A 16021-nucleotide genomic window follows, 5' to 3' on the forward strand; every position below is an offset into this window, starting at 1 on the left:
AGAGAAAATCACAGTGATGAAGAATGTGACAAAGATTAAGCAATAAAACATCATAGGTGGATAACAAGAATGTGCTGCATACTTTGAGGACTACGATGACACTGATTTTGAAATACATTTTAGGCTATCAAAGCTTCAACACTGTCACTCTTACCCATGATCGAACATAACATGGACTTCCCAACACGGAGAATTCTCGATTACATCTTGTATGGTACACGACTGGGTATGATTTATTAATGAAGAACTAAGAAATATCACCTATTTTTTGAGTGAAATATACAATGTGTTTTCTTATTCTCTGTGGTAATATTTTCTGTCACCAAATTTAATATTATTTCCTTCTCTTGGAACGTCATATCATGCTCTTTTCTTTGTTTCTGGTCAATAGCAGACATAATTTATGATACATTATTTGCTAACACGGAATGTAGTTAAAAACTTGTTTACATTTTGATAATGGCAGCAGCACGTAGTCATTTGTTTTTGTGTGTCAGTATGAAAAATTTAAGGTTCAAATTCAGTTTGAAAGGAAAACTTAGTTTTGGTAAACCAAGATAATACATTCTATGGTGAATACAGAAGTAAGCATTATTCAAGATAATGGCATTATCAGAGTTTTGGCAATCTAAGATAACAGCAAAAGTAGCTCACGGTGAATACAGGCCTAAACATCATACGTAATAAATCTGGTGTATCTTGTCTTAATGCTCATGTACAAAAGTTAACACTGTTCTAAAAATCGTTTCCGTGCAGGTCTTGATGGCGGAAGACATGATACAGATGGAACTTATGACAGTGGAGAATGCGTAGTACACTTGCCTGACTCATGCCACTTCCTGATATGATTGCACAAGTACTAACGTGCGGATCTACAGCAACAGCAGTTAGAACATTAATTTCATCCTCTTCTCCAGTTACTCGTTCATTTTGTTACACTTTCTAGATGTCGAACTTCCAATTTCACATAACTGGTTGAAGATGTTCACAAATTATTGTTGGGATGGATGACACCTATTGGGATACTGTTCCACGCACAGAGCACAAGAACGACTTGCATTCTTCCCTACATTCTTCATACACCATTGACAGGTTAGCCTCCGAAAACCGTAAAAGTAGCTAGTGGGACATAAAGCAAATAACATGTTGGCCTTTTCAGCATTGGTAAATACCATCTTCCACCAAGTCCTTCTTCCTGAACTATCACAAAGTAACTGACAAGGAAGTCGCAATGCAATCAGTGTACTGTAAACGAAATGAACATAAGAACATCATAACCTCATAACTAAGCAGTTGAATGGAGCAGACAACTGTTTGTGTGTACAATTTTTAAACTATGATAGCTCATAAACTACTTGTACTAATATCCTGAAAGAAAAAAAAAAAAAGACATTCTAATTTACTCTAGTTTTATTCCGTTAATGTCAATAGGCATTGTTCCATTTGAAAAATGAAACATTCCAACAACTATTAAATTTTGTGTATGGGCTACAATTATGAGCTGTTGGTTACACTTCATTTCTGTGAAAACACATCAATAGCACCTTCCATTTCAGAAATATTTGGATTGCACGTTTTAGGTGATTCAACCTGTATACAATGCTTAGCACTGAATCCATATGAGACTAATACCCAGGGCGTATCCAGAGTACAAGGAACAGGATATATGTTTGTTGAAGAGAGGAAAGTAAAACTAAATGAGGTGAGATAAAAATTTATTATTTACTGAATAATCTTGAATGTGTTTATCATGAAGTGATCATAATATTTATACAAAATGATTACACAAAATCAAACCCAGATGGAGATTAGCATTTACAACCTTACTTAACTTGGATATATTCCTACTTGCATGAGCATAAGAAATTCAAATACAATGAATTAATTTAATCAGACATTACCAAAGAAAATGCTAATATCTAAGGCTCGGAAGTTCATGTCCTAAAAAACTAAGAAATATGCCTGCAAATATGCTCTTAAAAACTTGAAAATATGCCAATAAATATGCACTGAAAATGAAAAATGGCAGTAGACAAGTCAGGTTAGTATTAAAAATAATAAACTTACATTTATTCCTTGGAGGTTGAAGCAGAAATGGTCCCACTGTCAATGCTGAGTGATGAATGGCAGTTCACAACCATCACTTTGCACAAATTTTCAACTGAAAAACATCGTCTGTTATCTCGCAAAACACTTCTGTAACGTGCAAAACTTCTTTCCACATCACAAGATGTTATTGGGGCATATTTAAATGATAATAACTGCTCCACAGAAAGAGGCAAGTCTCTTGGTGTGACAGTTTTCCTTCGAGAATGTCTCAAATATCGCACAACTGTTTATAACCCGGATTTTTTTAAGTTAAACAATTTATTTTGAGAACAGTAAGTATTTCCTTTAAGGGACATCCTACAGCTTCCAGTGGCATTATGACAGTTGGAAAAAAAAGAAAAAATGGGCATTTATAAAAACAAGATTCTCTTCTAACTCAATGCAGAATATTTTGCACTGTTTGTATTGATGCAGCTTCATTTGAGTCCAATGAATTAACAACTTCTTTGAATACTTCTATGTGCTGAGGATGAAACAAAGCTGCATCCAGCCATGTTCTCCATCATGTTAACCTTGGTGCAGGAGGAACTAGGATATTGGGTGCTGTTGATCTAAACAACTTGACTCTTGAAGGAGATTTAACAAAAATTTTCTATGAACAGGCCACAAATTGATCTATCAATGGGAAAGAATTGTGTATTGTCTCAGCAATGCGATTAAGAGCATGTGCCAAACATGTTATATGAATTAAGTTGGGAAAAATGCCTTTTAGTGTTTGTCCTGATTTTACCATCGGTAACAAATAAAAGTAGCCAGTCGCATTTGATTCCAGATGGCCACAATAATTTTAATGAGTCCATCACACACTGTGTTAGTTACATTGTTAGTGGTCGGCAATTCACACACACATTAAGAAGATATTCTATCGTCTTTTGTTCCATATTTAAGGCGCCCTTGGCCCTCAGAATCAGTCGTTTCTTCAATAGACAACCACACAAACTGATCTGCTAATTCAATTTGTAAATTTGACAATACGTTATTGTAACAACGTCCTACGTAAGTCTTATTATTATTATTAGAAAGGGCACCCGAATGGGCATTAGGGTTTGCAATATTCACTTATCGACATGGTTCTCTTGTTGCAAGTCTTGATGTGATACCTGTCACACTGATTGCCACATAAAAAGCAAGTACAGTTAACATCTGGATTATGAAAAGACTTCACTGTGCATATCTTGTGGTGAAAACCATGAATGGAAAGACGTGTTATGATATGTCTTTGATCTTGATTTTCTTTGGTCCAGTTTCTCACCAACATGGCATCTGAGGTATAGAAGTCGGGGTCGATTTCCTTTTTCTTTTCTTCCCTTCTGCATAGGAGTTCATTGTAAGCTCCAGTAGACGGCAGATGGAGCCTCATTCTGAGGTCCTGGATGTAAAAAGTTTCTTTGGCCAGTTCATATACTAGACGTGATGGGGCCGATTTTCCAACTCGTAGAGTACATTTAAGAAAGCGTGCTTTTACTTTCTCTATCCTTTCGAGATCTCTGAGTTTGAGATGGTCCCAAATTAGTTCCAATCCGTAAGACAAGACAGGTGATATTACTGTGTGGAATAACATTATTGCAGTGGATAAAGATAGTGCTGCGAGATCTTTTATCTTGTAGATGGCCCTTGTTACTGCCGCGGTTCTTTCTTCTATGTGGTAATTAAAAGACAGAGCTGTGGTTTGAAGAGTTATTCCTAAGTACTTGAATTTGCTGACTACTGTTAGATCGTTGTTACAGAGGGTAAGAGTGTCTTTTGTAGCAAGTCTCCCTCCTTTTCTGAAGGTCATTTGCACCGTCTTCTGAAGATTGATCGTGAGGTGGTTTTCGTTAACCCACTTTTCTAACTCTAGTAAGGAGGCTTGTAAGCTGTCTTTGTTTGATGATCCTAGTACCATATCATCTGCGTAGAGGATGACTGTCGTGTCGGGTGAAGAATTTACTATATTCGTGATGTCTGCAGTGATGATGTTGAACAGTAAAGGACTCATCGGGTCACCCTGCAGTACTCCATTCGTTTGTCTGATCGGGTCCGAGGTGACGACTCCATCATCAATCTCTATGTAGTTTACTGTCAAGATATTATTTAGCAACTTAAAAAGGGGATGAGCTTCGCTGATCATGTTTTTGATCTTGGTTAGGAGAATTTCTCGATTTACGGAGTCAAAAGCCTTCGTGAAATCCACGAAAACTGCATAGTATTTTCCTTTGGGTAGTCTTAATACTTCTTCTATTTCCTGTAGCAGGTATTTTACAGCATGAATTGTGCTTCTTCCGGGCATAAATCCGAATTGGCATTCCGGGATTGTTACAGAATCTTGCAACTTCTTTGTAAGGATCTTCATAAATATTTTGAGGATGTTGTTCTCCAATGCAATGCCTCTATAAGAATTTGGGTCATTTGTTTGTCCTTTACCCTTGTATAGGATTTTCACTGATGATCTTCTCCATTCGTCAGGAATAATTCCAGATCTTAGACAGGCATTGAATAAGATCGTCCAGAAAGACAATAACATTTCTTGAGTTTCTTTGAGATGTTCTGTATGGATACCATCTGGGCCGGGAGCTCTCTTGATTTTCGACTGATGCACCGCTTCTCTGACTTCATCGGGAGTAACCTGGATTATTTTTCCGTCTTGAGTCGTGTTGATTGCAGGGAACGCCTGGGTTTTGTTTTCCAGATTCAGGACGCCTTTGAAGTGTTCTTCCCATTTATCCATAGGGATTTCTTGAGGTCTTGATACGGTATTTTTTCGAAGGACTATAAATGGGTCAAGTTTTGCTGCTGTGGCTAGTTTTTTTGCTTCGGCTTCCAAATATTTAGATCTCTTGGAATGTAGGAGTTGTTTGTACTCTCTTCTGCCTTGTGCATAGAGATGAAGGTGATTGTCTGAGCCAGTAGTACGGGCATTCCGTAGCTGTTCTAGAGTTTTCTTTCGTTTGAGGTAACACTCTTCGTCGAACCAGGGTTGAGCTGTTCGTTTTCTGATTGGTAGTGATGCCTTATGTATTTGGTCAGTAACAATTTCTAGTGCTTCATCTATGTGGCCTTCAGTAGCAAGCTGTTCTGCCTTAAGGATGTCTTCATGGTTGATAATCCTTATATCTATTCTTTTGGAATACTTTATCTTGTTGCTGCTTGATGTTGAGGTATGTTTTGGGCAATGGAGAATGATATCTGTTGCGATTGGTATATGTTTCCTTATCGGGGCTGCACCTGAGGTCCACAGTCCTTCTTGATTTTTTATGGCGATTCTATCCCCTTTATAGAAAACGAGGTCAATAGTGCTTGATCCATTGTAGGCAATGTAGGTCTTTTCTTCTCTCTTATTTACTAGATTATAGCCTTCTTCTGTTAGCATTTCAAGCACCAGCTCGGATTTTCGAAGCGGTTTATCGACACGACAGTTTAGGTCGCCTGCTATGATAATGTTGGTGTCGTTTGTTTTTGATATAGCTGAGGAAAGTTTCTCTATGACGTCCCCTGCCGAACTTTCAGGGCTGATATAAACGCCAATTATGTTGATGTCAGTTGTTTTTACTATTACCATATTGTCCTCTTTGTATATTTCTTTTAGTTTACCTATCGAGGGTTTCAGAAAGCATGAGACTCCCCCTTCTGGTCTGCCTTCAGTTGGTTTTGCGAGAGCATGGATTCCATAAAAGTCTGGGATGTCTATCGGTTGGAGAAGGAAGGTCTCTGTAATTATCAGTGCATCTGCTTGATTTATCGATTCTTGCGGTATTAGTGAGAGTGCATTTTTCAGGCCTTCTGCGTTCCATAGTATTATCTTGAGATCCTTGGTTTTACTCCAGGGATGCCCCGTCATTTCTTCTCCGTGAGAAACGAAAACGCCTCACTAGTATTCCTTTAGGCCAAAAATGTGGGTCCGATGTTTCTTCCAGGTAAGTGAAAGGAACGCCAATTTTGAAGGCTTTCTTTTCGCCGAGGGTCTTCAATTCTTCACATGCTATTTGTCCCTCAATTCCATTTTTGATAAGGTACGACTTTATTTTGTCTGTGGTGACATTGTTCTTCAGTTTTCCTACGTATAGCCACGCCGTTTTGTCAGCTGCTTGTAGACCGTCCTCAGCTTCCTTCGTTCCAATTACTGACAGTGTGCGGAGTTTTTTCCCTCTTCTGGATTGGGCCACAGTCCAGAGTTGATTGGCGTTTACCGTTGGATCACTGTCAGGTTCGTGAGGTTCTTGGGGCTTTTCCGGATTTATCACGACAATGTCGGTATGAGGGGAGATGATTGGTTCAAGTTGTCTGATTTCAGATGGACGATTCTTTTTGTTGTGCGAGGGAGTTTTAGTGCTTCTCAAACATTCGGGGCATTTGAGGCGATCATTTGACATCAAATCGGCGTTCGATTTTGAGTCTTCTATTAAAGTTTGGTTTGGTTTTGGCGAAGATTTTTCCAGTTCCTCTCGGATCGTGCTCCTTATTATTTCCTGAATATTTGAATCGTTCTTCATCACAAGCTCTAATATAATGTCCATTTTCTGGGTTAGTTGTAGGATTGTATTTTCCATGGCACCTATTGTTTTTAGCTTGGGCTTGCATATGTCGCATAACCAGGTGAGTTTACATTTGTCTCTAATTAGCTGATCGAACTCGCCTTTGGTCATACAGCATTTCCAATGAGACCAAGAATTGCAACTTTCGCATTCAACTGAGCTCTCGTTATCGGAGAAGGGTTTACGGCATGTTTTGCACTCTTCCAAGACGTTGGGCTGTTTCTTATCCGACATATTGTTTTCGCTTTTGTTATTTACGGACGAAAAGGCTCGTTATATTCTACAAGTTTCTCTTACGTGTGGGTCTGTTGTGTAAACAGCTAGCACTAAACACTGACGATTACCAATTACAAGGATTATGGTGCAATTACAGGTATTTACGAGCACTAATCAAACGCAAGACTCAATGCTTCGCAATTAATGACACTGGATCAGTTTGGGATCTGGTAGGCCGTGATTTCAAATAGTAACCGTCACTATCGATGTACTTGTTTGAATCAACAATGGCTCACGCGGTCTTTACTGCAAGGATATTCGCACTGAGTCGTAGACAGATATCACTTATCGCGAATAAATAAAAATAATGCTTAAAATTAATTTATACCCATATCTACAAAACTGAACACTTGAATAGGGTGTAATTCTCTTCTAGTTTCCAAATGGGCACTTTATCAGATGACAACACGCACACTCAGATCGGTGGATAAACACAAGTCACATTAAATTTATTGATGTAGGCCCTGTTTATTTCAGGGAATTGAGAAACAACAGAATTGCTTACACCGATCACAAAATTATACGCTGCTCTTGCGCAATTATACACTGCAATACATTGTGTATAGCCTACGTCAGGTTGTAAGTCTGCGATATTCTACTCCAGTAAAAATTAGAAAATCACAATGCATTACTTGTCAAACACATAATTTGAAGAGACACACGAAAGTTTCACATAAAGTAGTCACAAAAAGCACAGTCAGCGTAACAAATAATGCGGCGATCTTGAAACAACTACAGCATTTGAATGTCATTATGCATGCTTTATTCAGAACGCTTTCCGAATGTGGATTTAAGCTAGAGTTAAGTGCATTAAAGAAAGAAATAAAATATAGTATTCGACAAATACATAGGAAATGTCAAATTAAATAGTGATCTTTCAAGACGGCCGGTGGAGGGATTCTTATGCAATGTACTTGCTTCAGGCACATGTTGTCGAGTGTATTTGACAAGATAATGTTTAATGTAGGGTTATTAATTTTATACAAGGGAATATCAGCAGCTAAAAATGCTTGGCACAAGTCGTAAGAAAATTCACTAATTCTACTGTACTTCCTAAATACTCTAATAGTTGTTTTTGAACAGGCTCTTTGAGAGTTTGCTAGTTAAATTCTCCTTATGTTTTGCTGTGTTTGTGTGTTGAACTATTTGAAATCTTTTCCTCCCTATAGTTTTCTCACACGCTCCACACCTGAAAACTCCTTCTGTAAATCAGTTAATCTACAACTAGAAGTTGCTCTTATTTTTGGCATTTAAGGAACTTTTTAACGGAAACTTTATACGTGAAACATAGTTTGGTCACAGGCAGTTCACAACATCATTACACGACTCGATGGACAGCCAGTCGACAGCTAAGCACAAAAGTGAGGGTAGATGATGAAACAGGGAATTCACTGCATGATATCATAACTCCTGACCACATGACAAGTTGCGTCATCATGCGCAACATTACTGCCAACATCAACCAGATGGAAAAAAGCTGATTAAAAAATACTGTAAAAACCATTAACCTGATTAAAATATGCCATATAGGCGCTAAAATATTAAAATATGATGCATTTATCAAAATCACGAAAATATGTAGTTATATGCACCATAAAAGTGTGTTCAAATGACTGAAAATTCCATAATTCATACACATAAGGTATAAGCATACATTTTTTACCCCTAAAAAACATGAAAATGCATGAACTTCCGAGCCCTAGTAATATCAATTCTGCCATCAATAACTAATTTACTTAAATCCAAAAATTTATGTGGCTTCAGAATGTGCTAATTCTTAATTCGTGACCTAAACTAAACCACTGTAGATCGTGAATGCGATCCGATAGGTTCCTACACGAGACATTGTCGGTACTATGTGAGTCAGGAGACAGTAAAACACGTAGCTCACTTCTCAACTAAATATGGTATCACTCACAACAAACTACAAGGTTACTTACAAATATTAATGTATGAAGGCTTTCACGGCCGGTGTCAATATAATAAAATTCTTCCGGGCTGTTATGCCGTGGTCCACTCCTCTCGCTTCTCCCAGACGTTTCGACTACTGCTGCGGTAGTCATCTTCTGTGGCGTCGTGTAGATACGCTCTCCTGTATCCCGCTGGCGACTGCAAAAGTTGTTTGGGAAGCAGCTGTATTTATATGTAAGTGTGTGGCCTCCAATTGGTTCGCGCTGTGCAAACCGACATCTGATTGAGAGTTAATCAGATGTCGGTTTGCACAGCGCGAACCAATTGGAGGCCACACACTTACATATAAATACAGCTGCTTCCCAAACAACTTTTGCAGTCGCCAGCGGGATACAGGAGAGCGTATCTACACGACGCCACAGAAGATGACTACCGCAGCAGTAGTCGAAACGTCTGGGAGAAGCGAGAGGAGTGGACCACGGCATAACAGCCCGGAAGAATTTTATTATACTTACAAATAACATCACATATAAACATATGATCTGCAAATGTTTCACTTTCTAATAGAACCCACTAATTGTACAACAGTGTCCTATAAATCTAACATTAATCTCAAGTAGAACTTTCAAACAATAATTAAAATTATTTATATCAACAATAAACACTTCAATAATTGCAACTGGTAGTTGAGTAAAATAGAAGAATGTTGGACTGGTCATGCTGCAGTCTTCACAATGTAAGGGAAATATGTGCCACAGTACAAGATAAGCATTCTGACTTCTCAACAGAAAACCATATGAGCCAGTAAAATACAACATAGTCTCAAATGTGATCAAATATTCTGAGTAAGACATGCGGATCCAAAGCTCGTGCTGACAATGTTAATTATGATGTTGATGATGTTTGTTGTTTAAAGGGGCCTAACAGCTAGGTCATCGGCCCCTAATGGTATGAGATGAACGAAACTAAAATTAAAACTTCAAAATATATCCACCGACTAGAATTTTAAACAGACGATGATGAAAAAATTATCGTGAAACAAAACAATCAGTGGATCCAAGTCACAATGCTTTCATTACTGGGATGATACTCATTATCTAAAGGGGTCCAAAATCCAGGTCACGGCCCCTCATACTGGTATTAATTACCGATAAAGCAGAACCACAGTATTCCTTCTATAGTGGTACTAATCACAGGTAACTTAGACTTATGGTGTTTCTCACATGGTGGTACTAATCACAGGTATTGTAGACCCATGGTATGTCACACACAATGGAACCACTCACAGGTAACACAAACCTATGGTGTTTCATACATAAGGGTACCACCCACAAGCAACGCAGATCCGTGGTGTTCCTCACATAGTGAGACTAACCACGGGCACCAATATTCTCGTGGTGTTCCTCACTTAGTGGAACTAATCACAGGCCAAGCATACTCACGGTGTTGCTCACATAGTGCTACAAATCATAGGCAATGTAGACCCACAGTGTATCACACAATATGGCAATGCCCACAGGCAACACAAACCCACGGTGTTTCTCACATGATGGTACTACTACTCTCAGGCAATGCAGACCCATGGTTTTACTCACATAGTGGTACTAATTACGGGCACCAGCCAAACCTGTGGTGTTTGTCACTCAGTGGCACTAATCAGAGGCAATGCAGACCCATGGCGTTTCTCATAAAGTGGTACTACTCATAGGTAATGCAGACCCATTCCGAACACAGTGGAACCAACCGATGGAATACACACAATGACCATTATCACAAACAATGCCCGGACCCATAATTTTCTCGCATAATGGTACTGCTCCTATGTAACGTAGACCCATGGTTTTCCTCGCAAGGTGGTACTAGTCATAAGTAACGTCAACCCATAGTGTTCCGCATGCAATGGTACTAATCACAAATATTCTCGTGGTTCTAATTTCATTATCCCTTGGTTGCCCCTTTTAGTCGCCTCTTATGACAAGCAGGGAATACCGTGGGTGTATTTTTTGTCTATGTCCTCTACCCACAGGGGTTAATGTTAATTATAACCATAACATGAGAGTAGAATAACAAAGTAAAAGATAAACACCCCAACTGTAATTCTAAAATAGTCTCCAAAGATGAATCACAACTTTAGGTGTCACTCAAATATATCACTCCAGGGAGTATTGTCCTGTTCTATACAACTCCCAGTATCTAAAAGAAACTAATGAACCCAGGAATGCTGTCCTGTCCCCTACGGCTTCCAACATTATGAGCAACAATAAGCTTATTCCACGAGAAGTGTATCGCAACTATTCGCATAACTCCAAATATTTGTTGCTTTGTGATTCTACAGTGATATAAAGAAGACTACAGCTATCAAGGTGTTTGGAAACACCTACCAGAGATGCCAACTTTCCAGCAAGGCAATTCGCAATGCAGCCGTTAGGGCACGGGGAGGGCGGGGGGCGTAGAATTCCCCCCCCCCGAGATCTTACTAACTTAAGTGTACTGTAGAAATGTATATATTTTCTAAACTTTCTCTTAAGTAGTAGTTATAGTACTCATTAGTCATGTATTTTTAATGTACTCTACGTGCGATGTGTATTATATAGATATGACTTTTTTAAAGTGTGATTATTTTTGTTAATACCATTACTGTTATTATTGTCAATATTAGCATATAATTGTCATCAATAGTTATTATTAAGTGTTCTAGGTTAAGACTGGTTAAGTGTAAGAAAGGGAGTACATCCCTAACCTTGCTAGGATAAATAAAAATTATTATTATTATTATTATTATTATTATTATTATTATTATTATTATTATTATTATTAACTTACATATCATTGAAAAATCAATGAACAACATACAATTCAACCATCTTGTTCCTCCTCATTATGCTCATCTGAAAAATCGCAGCTACACACACTACAAAACACGTGTGAAATGAGATTTTGAGGAACGCAGTAAACAGGGCCATTCTTTCGAGTATTGAACCATTTTTTGTTTATTATTAGCGTCACTAGTCACGGTAACGTCATCACACGTATTTTCTTGCACAAGAAATCGTTTCATTATTTCAAACTTTTCGCATTTCGTAACACACGATTAGCATATATCCTGTAAGAGCAATATATGTAAATTTGGCAACCAAAATACTTCAACAGTCACGCACACAGTATTCACAATGAAACAGAGTTTGTCACCACTTTGCCGCCAAAACAAAGACCAAGGATCATGTAAGAGAAATACAAAGACAAAAGAACTCTCATATTTGCATGGAAATCTGATTATGTGACGAACAAAGACAACAACTCTGCAAGATATACCACTTCACAGGTGCCTATTTTTCCGGTACTGGAAGCACACACTGCGTTCGGCGTGTGAAAACTCGAAATATTCTTCAACGAGGAACAGGAACGGGGTGTAACTGATTAGTGAGAAATCCGAAAATAATATTCTGAGAATTCAAGCTGTAATGGCATTCCTTTTGTATCCTTTTGAACACTTCATACACAGACTTAAAAATCAACAAAAAAATCGTAATTTGCGGTGTGTGATTCGTAAAGGTGTAATTATGAAGGATAATTCGTAATTATTACGACTGGATCGTAATAGTTGGCATCTCTGCACCTACTATAATAAATCAGTCATTGTAAAATCGAGCTCCATATTATTAAACATCATGACTACATTATACTATAAAGTGAAAGTAACCCATATGATAAGTTCTAGCTTACAACCAACCAGCATAAAAGACAAAACAAATAATGACAATCCTAAACCAACAAATAAAGTAGAATCCACTTCTAACAACTGTAGTACACATGCTATCTTAAAAATTACACTTCAAGAGAAATAAACTGAGTGATACATTTACTGTTTATTATACTCTATGATGCCTTTAAATATTCAAAACTAAGCAGAATCAAACTACTTCAAAATTTAAAATTATGTATCCGAACTATGTCCCCTAACATCTTCCTGGTAATACCTTTTACAACTTAAATTCTCATGCACTTATCTTGTTGTAGGCACTTCCGTCCATCAGCTTTAAGCTGCATTTCCATCTAGTTGATCGTGGCAGAATCCATTCTGGCCCAACTATGTTCCATGTTACCATTCCAGAAGCTTCCATTTGGTGCTATCTTCCCCATGGCACCACGATCTTGCAATTCCCACATTGAATTCTTGAGATTGTGGAATAAAGTAATGTCTATCTTTATTCACAGCACATCATCTAAATAACTTGCTAATTTTATAAGGCACTTATAACTTGTAACACGGTAATGAATTCTATGACTCTCACTGAATTACCAACAACGAGATTCGAACAAACACGCATCATACTCCCAGTACGCCACGTGTATTGTTCATAACTTACATCCAAGATGACCCAACAAGCAAAGTCTTATAGTCATCAAAGTGAAGAACTGTAGGTCAAACATATGAGTCAGTCATACAAGCAACAGAGAGAATGAAAGAAGAATTATCCTGCCATATCCCAGGAGGATTGCTTCCACAAAAACAGATGAGATCTTGCACATATGGGTGTGGATTAATATGACATATGGTAGGCTGAACTACCCCTCATTTGGTATATGTTAACAACTAGGCAATTAGTAAAGGATATAAATATATAAATATGTGAAATACTGTGGAGAAATTAATGTAACAGTAATATTATTTAGCTAGTGCTTCTAGCAAGTTTAGTGCTGCCTGCATATGCTCCATCAGGAGTGAAATCATCCACAAAGAGTGGGTATCCACATTGCTATGTTTGAAGGATTTACATCTTGAAGATTGCAGATAACCCACTCATGGAATAAATGAATATGCACGTAGCACACGTGCGGTTTAAGTACATTAGGATCAGTACAGATAATAAAAATCAACATACGAATAAAAAAGACAGGTATTCGACTATAAAGCTGCAGTAACCCACATGATGAAGATATACACCCTTGTTCATAGATAGGAGCAAATACTTCTTTAGTCCAATCAGAAGTTAACTCATGTACCCTGGAAATCCTATTTACTCTGAGGAGCCATTTCATTGCTCTCACTATGTTTCACCATTCCAGGTCTAATTTTATGGGGTCACTGTGAGAATTGATGCTAGAATGAGTTCTTGCTTCACATGATTGTAATCTTTCACCTTTGCTATTCATAGTATACATGGATCGTTTACTAAAAGATAAAAATGGTATGGAGGAATTCAGTTGGATGGAAATGTAGTAAGCAGTTTGGTCTATGCCGACCACTTAGTCTTAACTGGCAACTGTGCTGAAACCAGCAATTTAATACTATGAGCTAGAAATGAGAAGCTGTGAGAATTAAATGAAAATTAGCATTTCTAAGACTAAAGTGATATCAAAAGGGAGGAAATCTAAGAGGACTGAATGTTGGGTTGAGACACAAAACTGGAACAGGTGGATCATTTCAAATATTTAGTACATGCATTCTCACAGGATGGTAATAATAACACTTCATTAACAGTAATACCATTCTAATTGCAAATAGAGAATTGTGGAGGCACTTAGCTAACTCTCTTAGTGCCACACCAATTTACAGTGGATATGCTAAGAAGCCACCCACTTTATGCCCAGATAATAAGGCACTAGTGAGAAGAGTGTGACTACGCTCTTGGTAATTTTAGGGAGAATTGGGAGGAGTGCGTTTGCGCTCCTTGTTGCTCAAAGGGTTAATTCATAGATGCTGCAGAGTAAAGGCTGCATAGAATACCAGTCTATAATGAAGTACATAGCAGTAAAGTAAAATCCTGAATGACTTTTGTAGCACAGAGTTAAAATGCCCCGAGAGGAGACCAAATTGCCTGGACTCAAGGCATTTTCTTCTCCCGTAAGAACTGGACTCAAGGCATTTTGTTCTTTCATAAGAATTTTAGCAAACAAATATCTGGGATCCAAGATTGCTGATGATGTACAACTTATTGAAGAGGTGAACATCAAGATTAATGTAGCCTGGATGAAGTGTGAATGATAGGCATCACCTGTGTACCTCATATGGTGGATCCTTTCAAATTGACCTGTAGCATTCTTGTCCATTCTTTCAAAGTATACGGTTGACCAACAATGAAAGAAGGAAGAACACTGACTAAGAATCATGCAAATTACAGTGCTTAGATGGTCAGCCGATGCCACAAGGTTTGATTGTGTTTATAATGTAGGCATAACAAAATGATGTGTTGCTGACTTATCCAGGAGAATTTGTATGACAGCAAAGTTGGGGTACACATTAGAAGCAGTTGGAAAGAGGCAAAAAGACAACCTAAGCAGCAATGGCCAATACACTGCAACTGCTGCTGCTACTACTACTACTACTACTACTACTACTACTACTTCCTCTTCCTGGGGGGGGGGGGGGACGACGACGACATCCACACCCGGGCATAGGCCTCCTCCAGTCTTTTTCATGTTCTTTCCTGGACACTGCATCCAGTTTACTATGGTGCATCTCTTTATACCACCATGCAAACTGAGTTGGTGGCATCCTACATTCCTCGAGCATGCTCTGAGACACCAGCACCAGCACATGAACCCCTTGGTCCACATTTCCTCCGAGGTTTCAGCCACAAGCCCTACCCAGCTCCATTCAGCTTTGCCATCTGCTTTATAACATCTACACAGAAGGTGGAAATCAACACTCTGCAACTGAATCATATAGAAACAGTGGAGCCACATAATGGACCTCGCCCTTAAACAGGACAGGGAGTGATGAATCAGATGAAAGAATAAGAAGGTATTAACAGTGAATTACCATCTTAACAGGTATTGAAGTCAACACTTCAAGTAAGTCAAATACAACTTTCAATAATAAATACAATCCTTTCAGTGAAATTTGTCATGGTATGTTTAGAATACTTTGTTTGTCCACAACTAAGAAACATCAAATTTACTACAGAAACTAGAACAACAATAAGAACAATATACAAGCATTACACTTACACTCACCCTCAGGAATCTTCCACGGGAATTCTCTTTGAGGTCCAAGTAATAGCGTCGATTATCTTTGATCATCATTTCAGATTTCAGCTTACCATCCTCTGGCACGTTATCAGGATTGGGTGGACCTAGTGAAGCGTAGAAATCACTAAACGTGGACAGATGATCCCTAAATTCCGCAGCAGTGGAGAGAGCCAGGAATATTTGACTTCGCCTTCCATCGGCCCCAATCTGAAAGATCCAACCACAATGATATTCTTATTATA

The 16021-nt window shown here is 38.3% G+C and overlaps 1 protein-coding gene across 5 annotated transcripts in view; it reads right to left on the reverse strand.

Moving 5' to 3' along the window:
- The window catches only part of Pur-alpha (Purine-rich binding protein-alpha), an 876587-nt gene that overhangs the window by 137031 nt on the left and 723535 nt on the right, over positions 1-16021 (reverse strand). For 3 of the 5 annotated variants that reach the window (XM_067140632.2, XM_067140630.2, XM_067140634.2), the window contains one exon: positions 15759-15986. In XM_067140632.2, the coding sequence (XP_066996733.1) occupies positions 15759-15986 (228 nt within the window). The remainder of the gene's footprint in view (positions 1-15758; positions 15987-16021) is intronic. The other 2 variants (XM_067140633.2, XM_067140631.2) reach the window with 1 other exon arrangement.

The sequence above is a fragment of the Anabrus simplex genome, chromosome 2 (genome assembly GCF_040414725.1).
Source record: "Anabrus simplex isolate iqAnaSimp1 chromosome 2, ASM4041472v1, whole genome shotgun sequence".
Classification (NCBI taxonomy): Eukaryota; Metazoa; Arthropoda; class Insecta; order Orthoptera; family Tettigoniidae; genus Anabrus; species Anabrus simplex.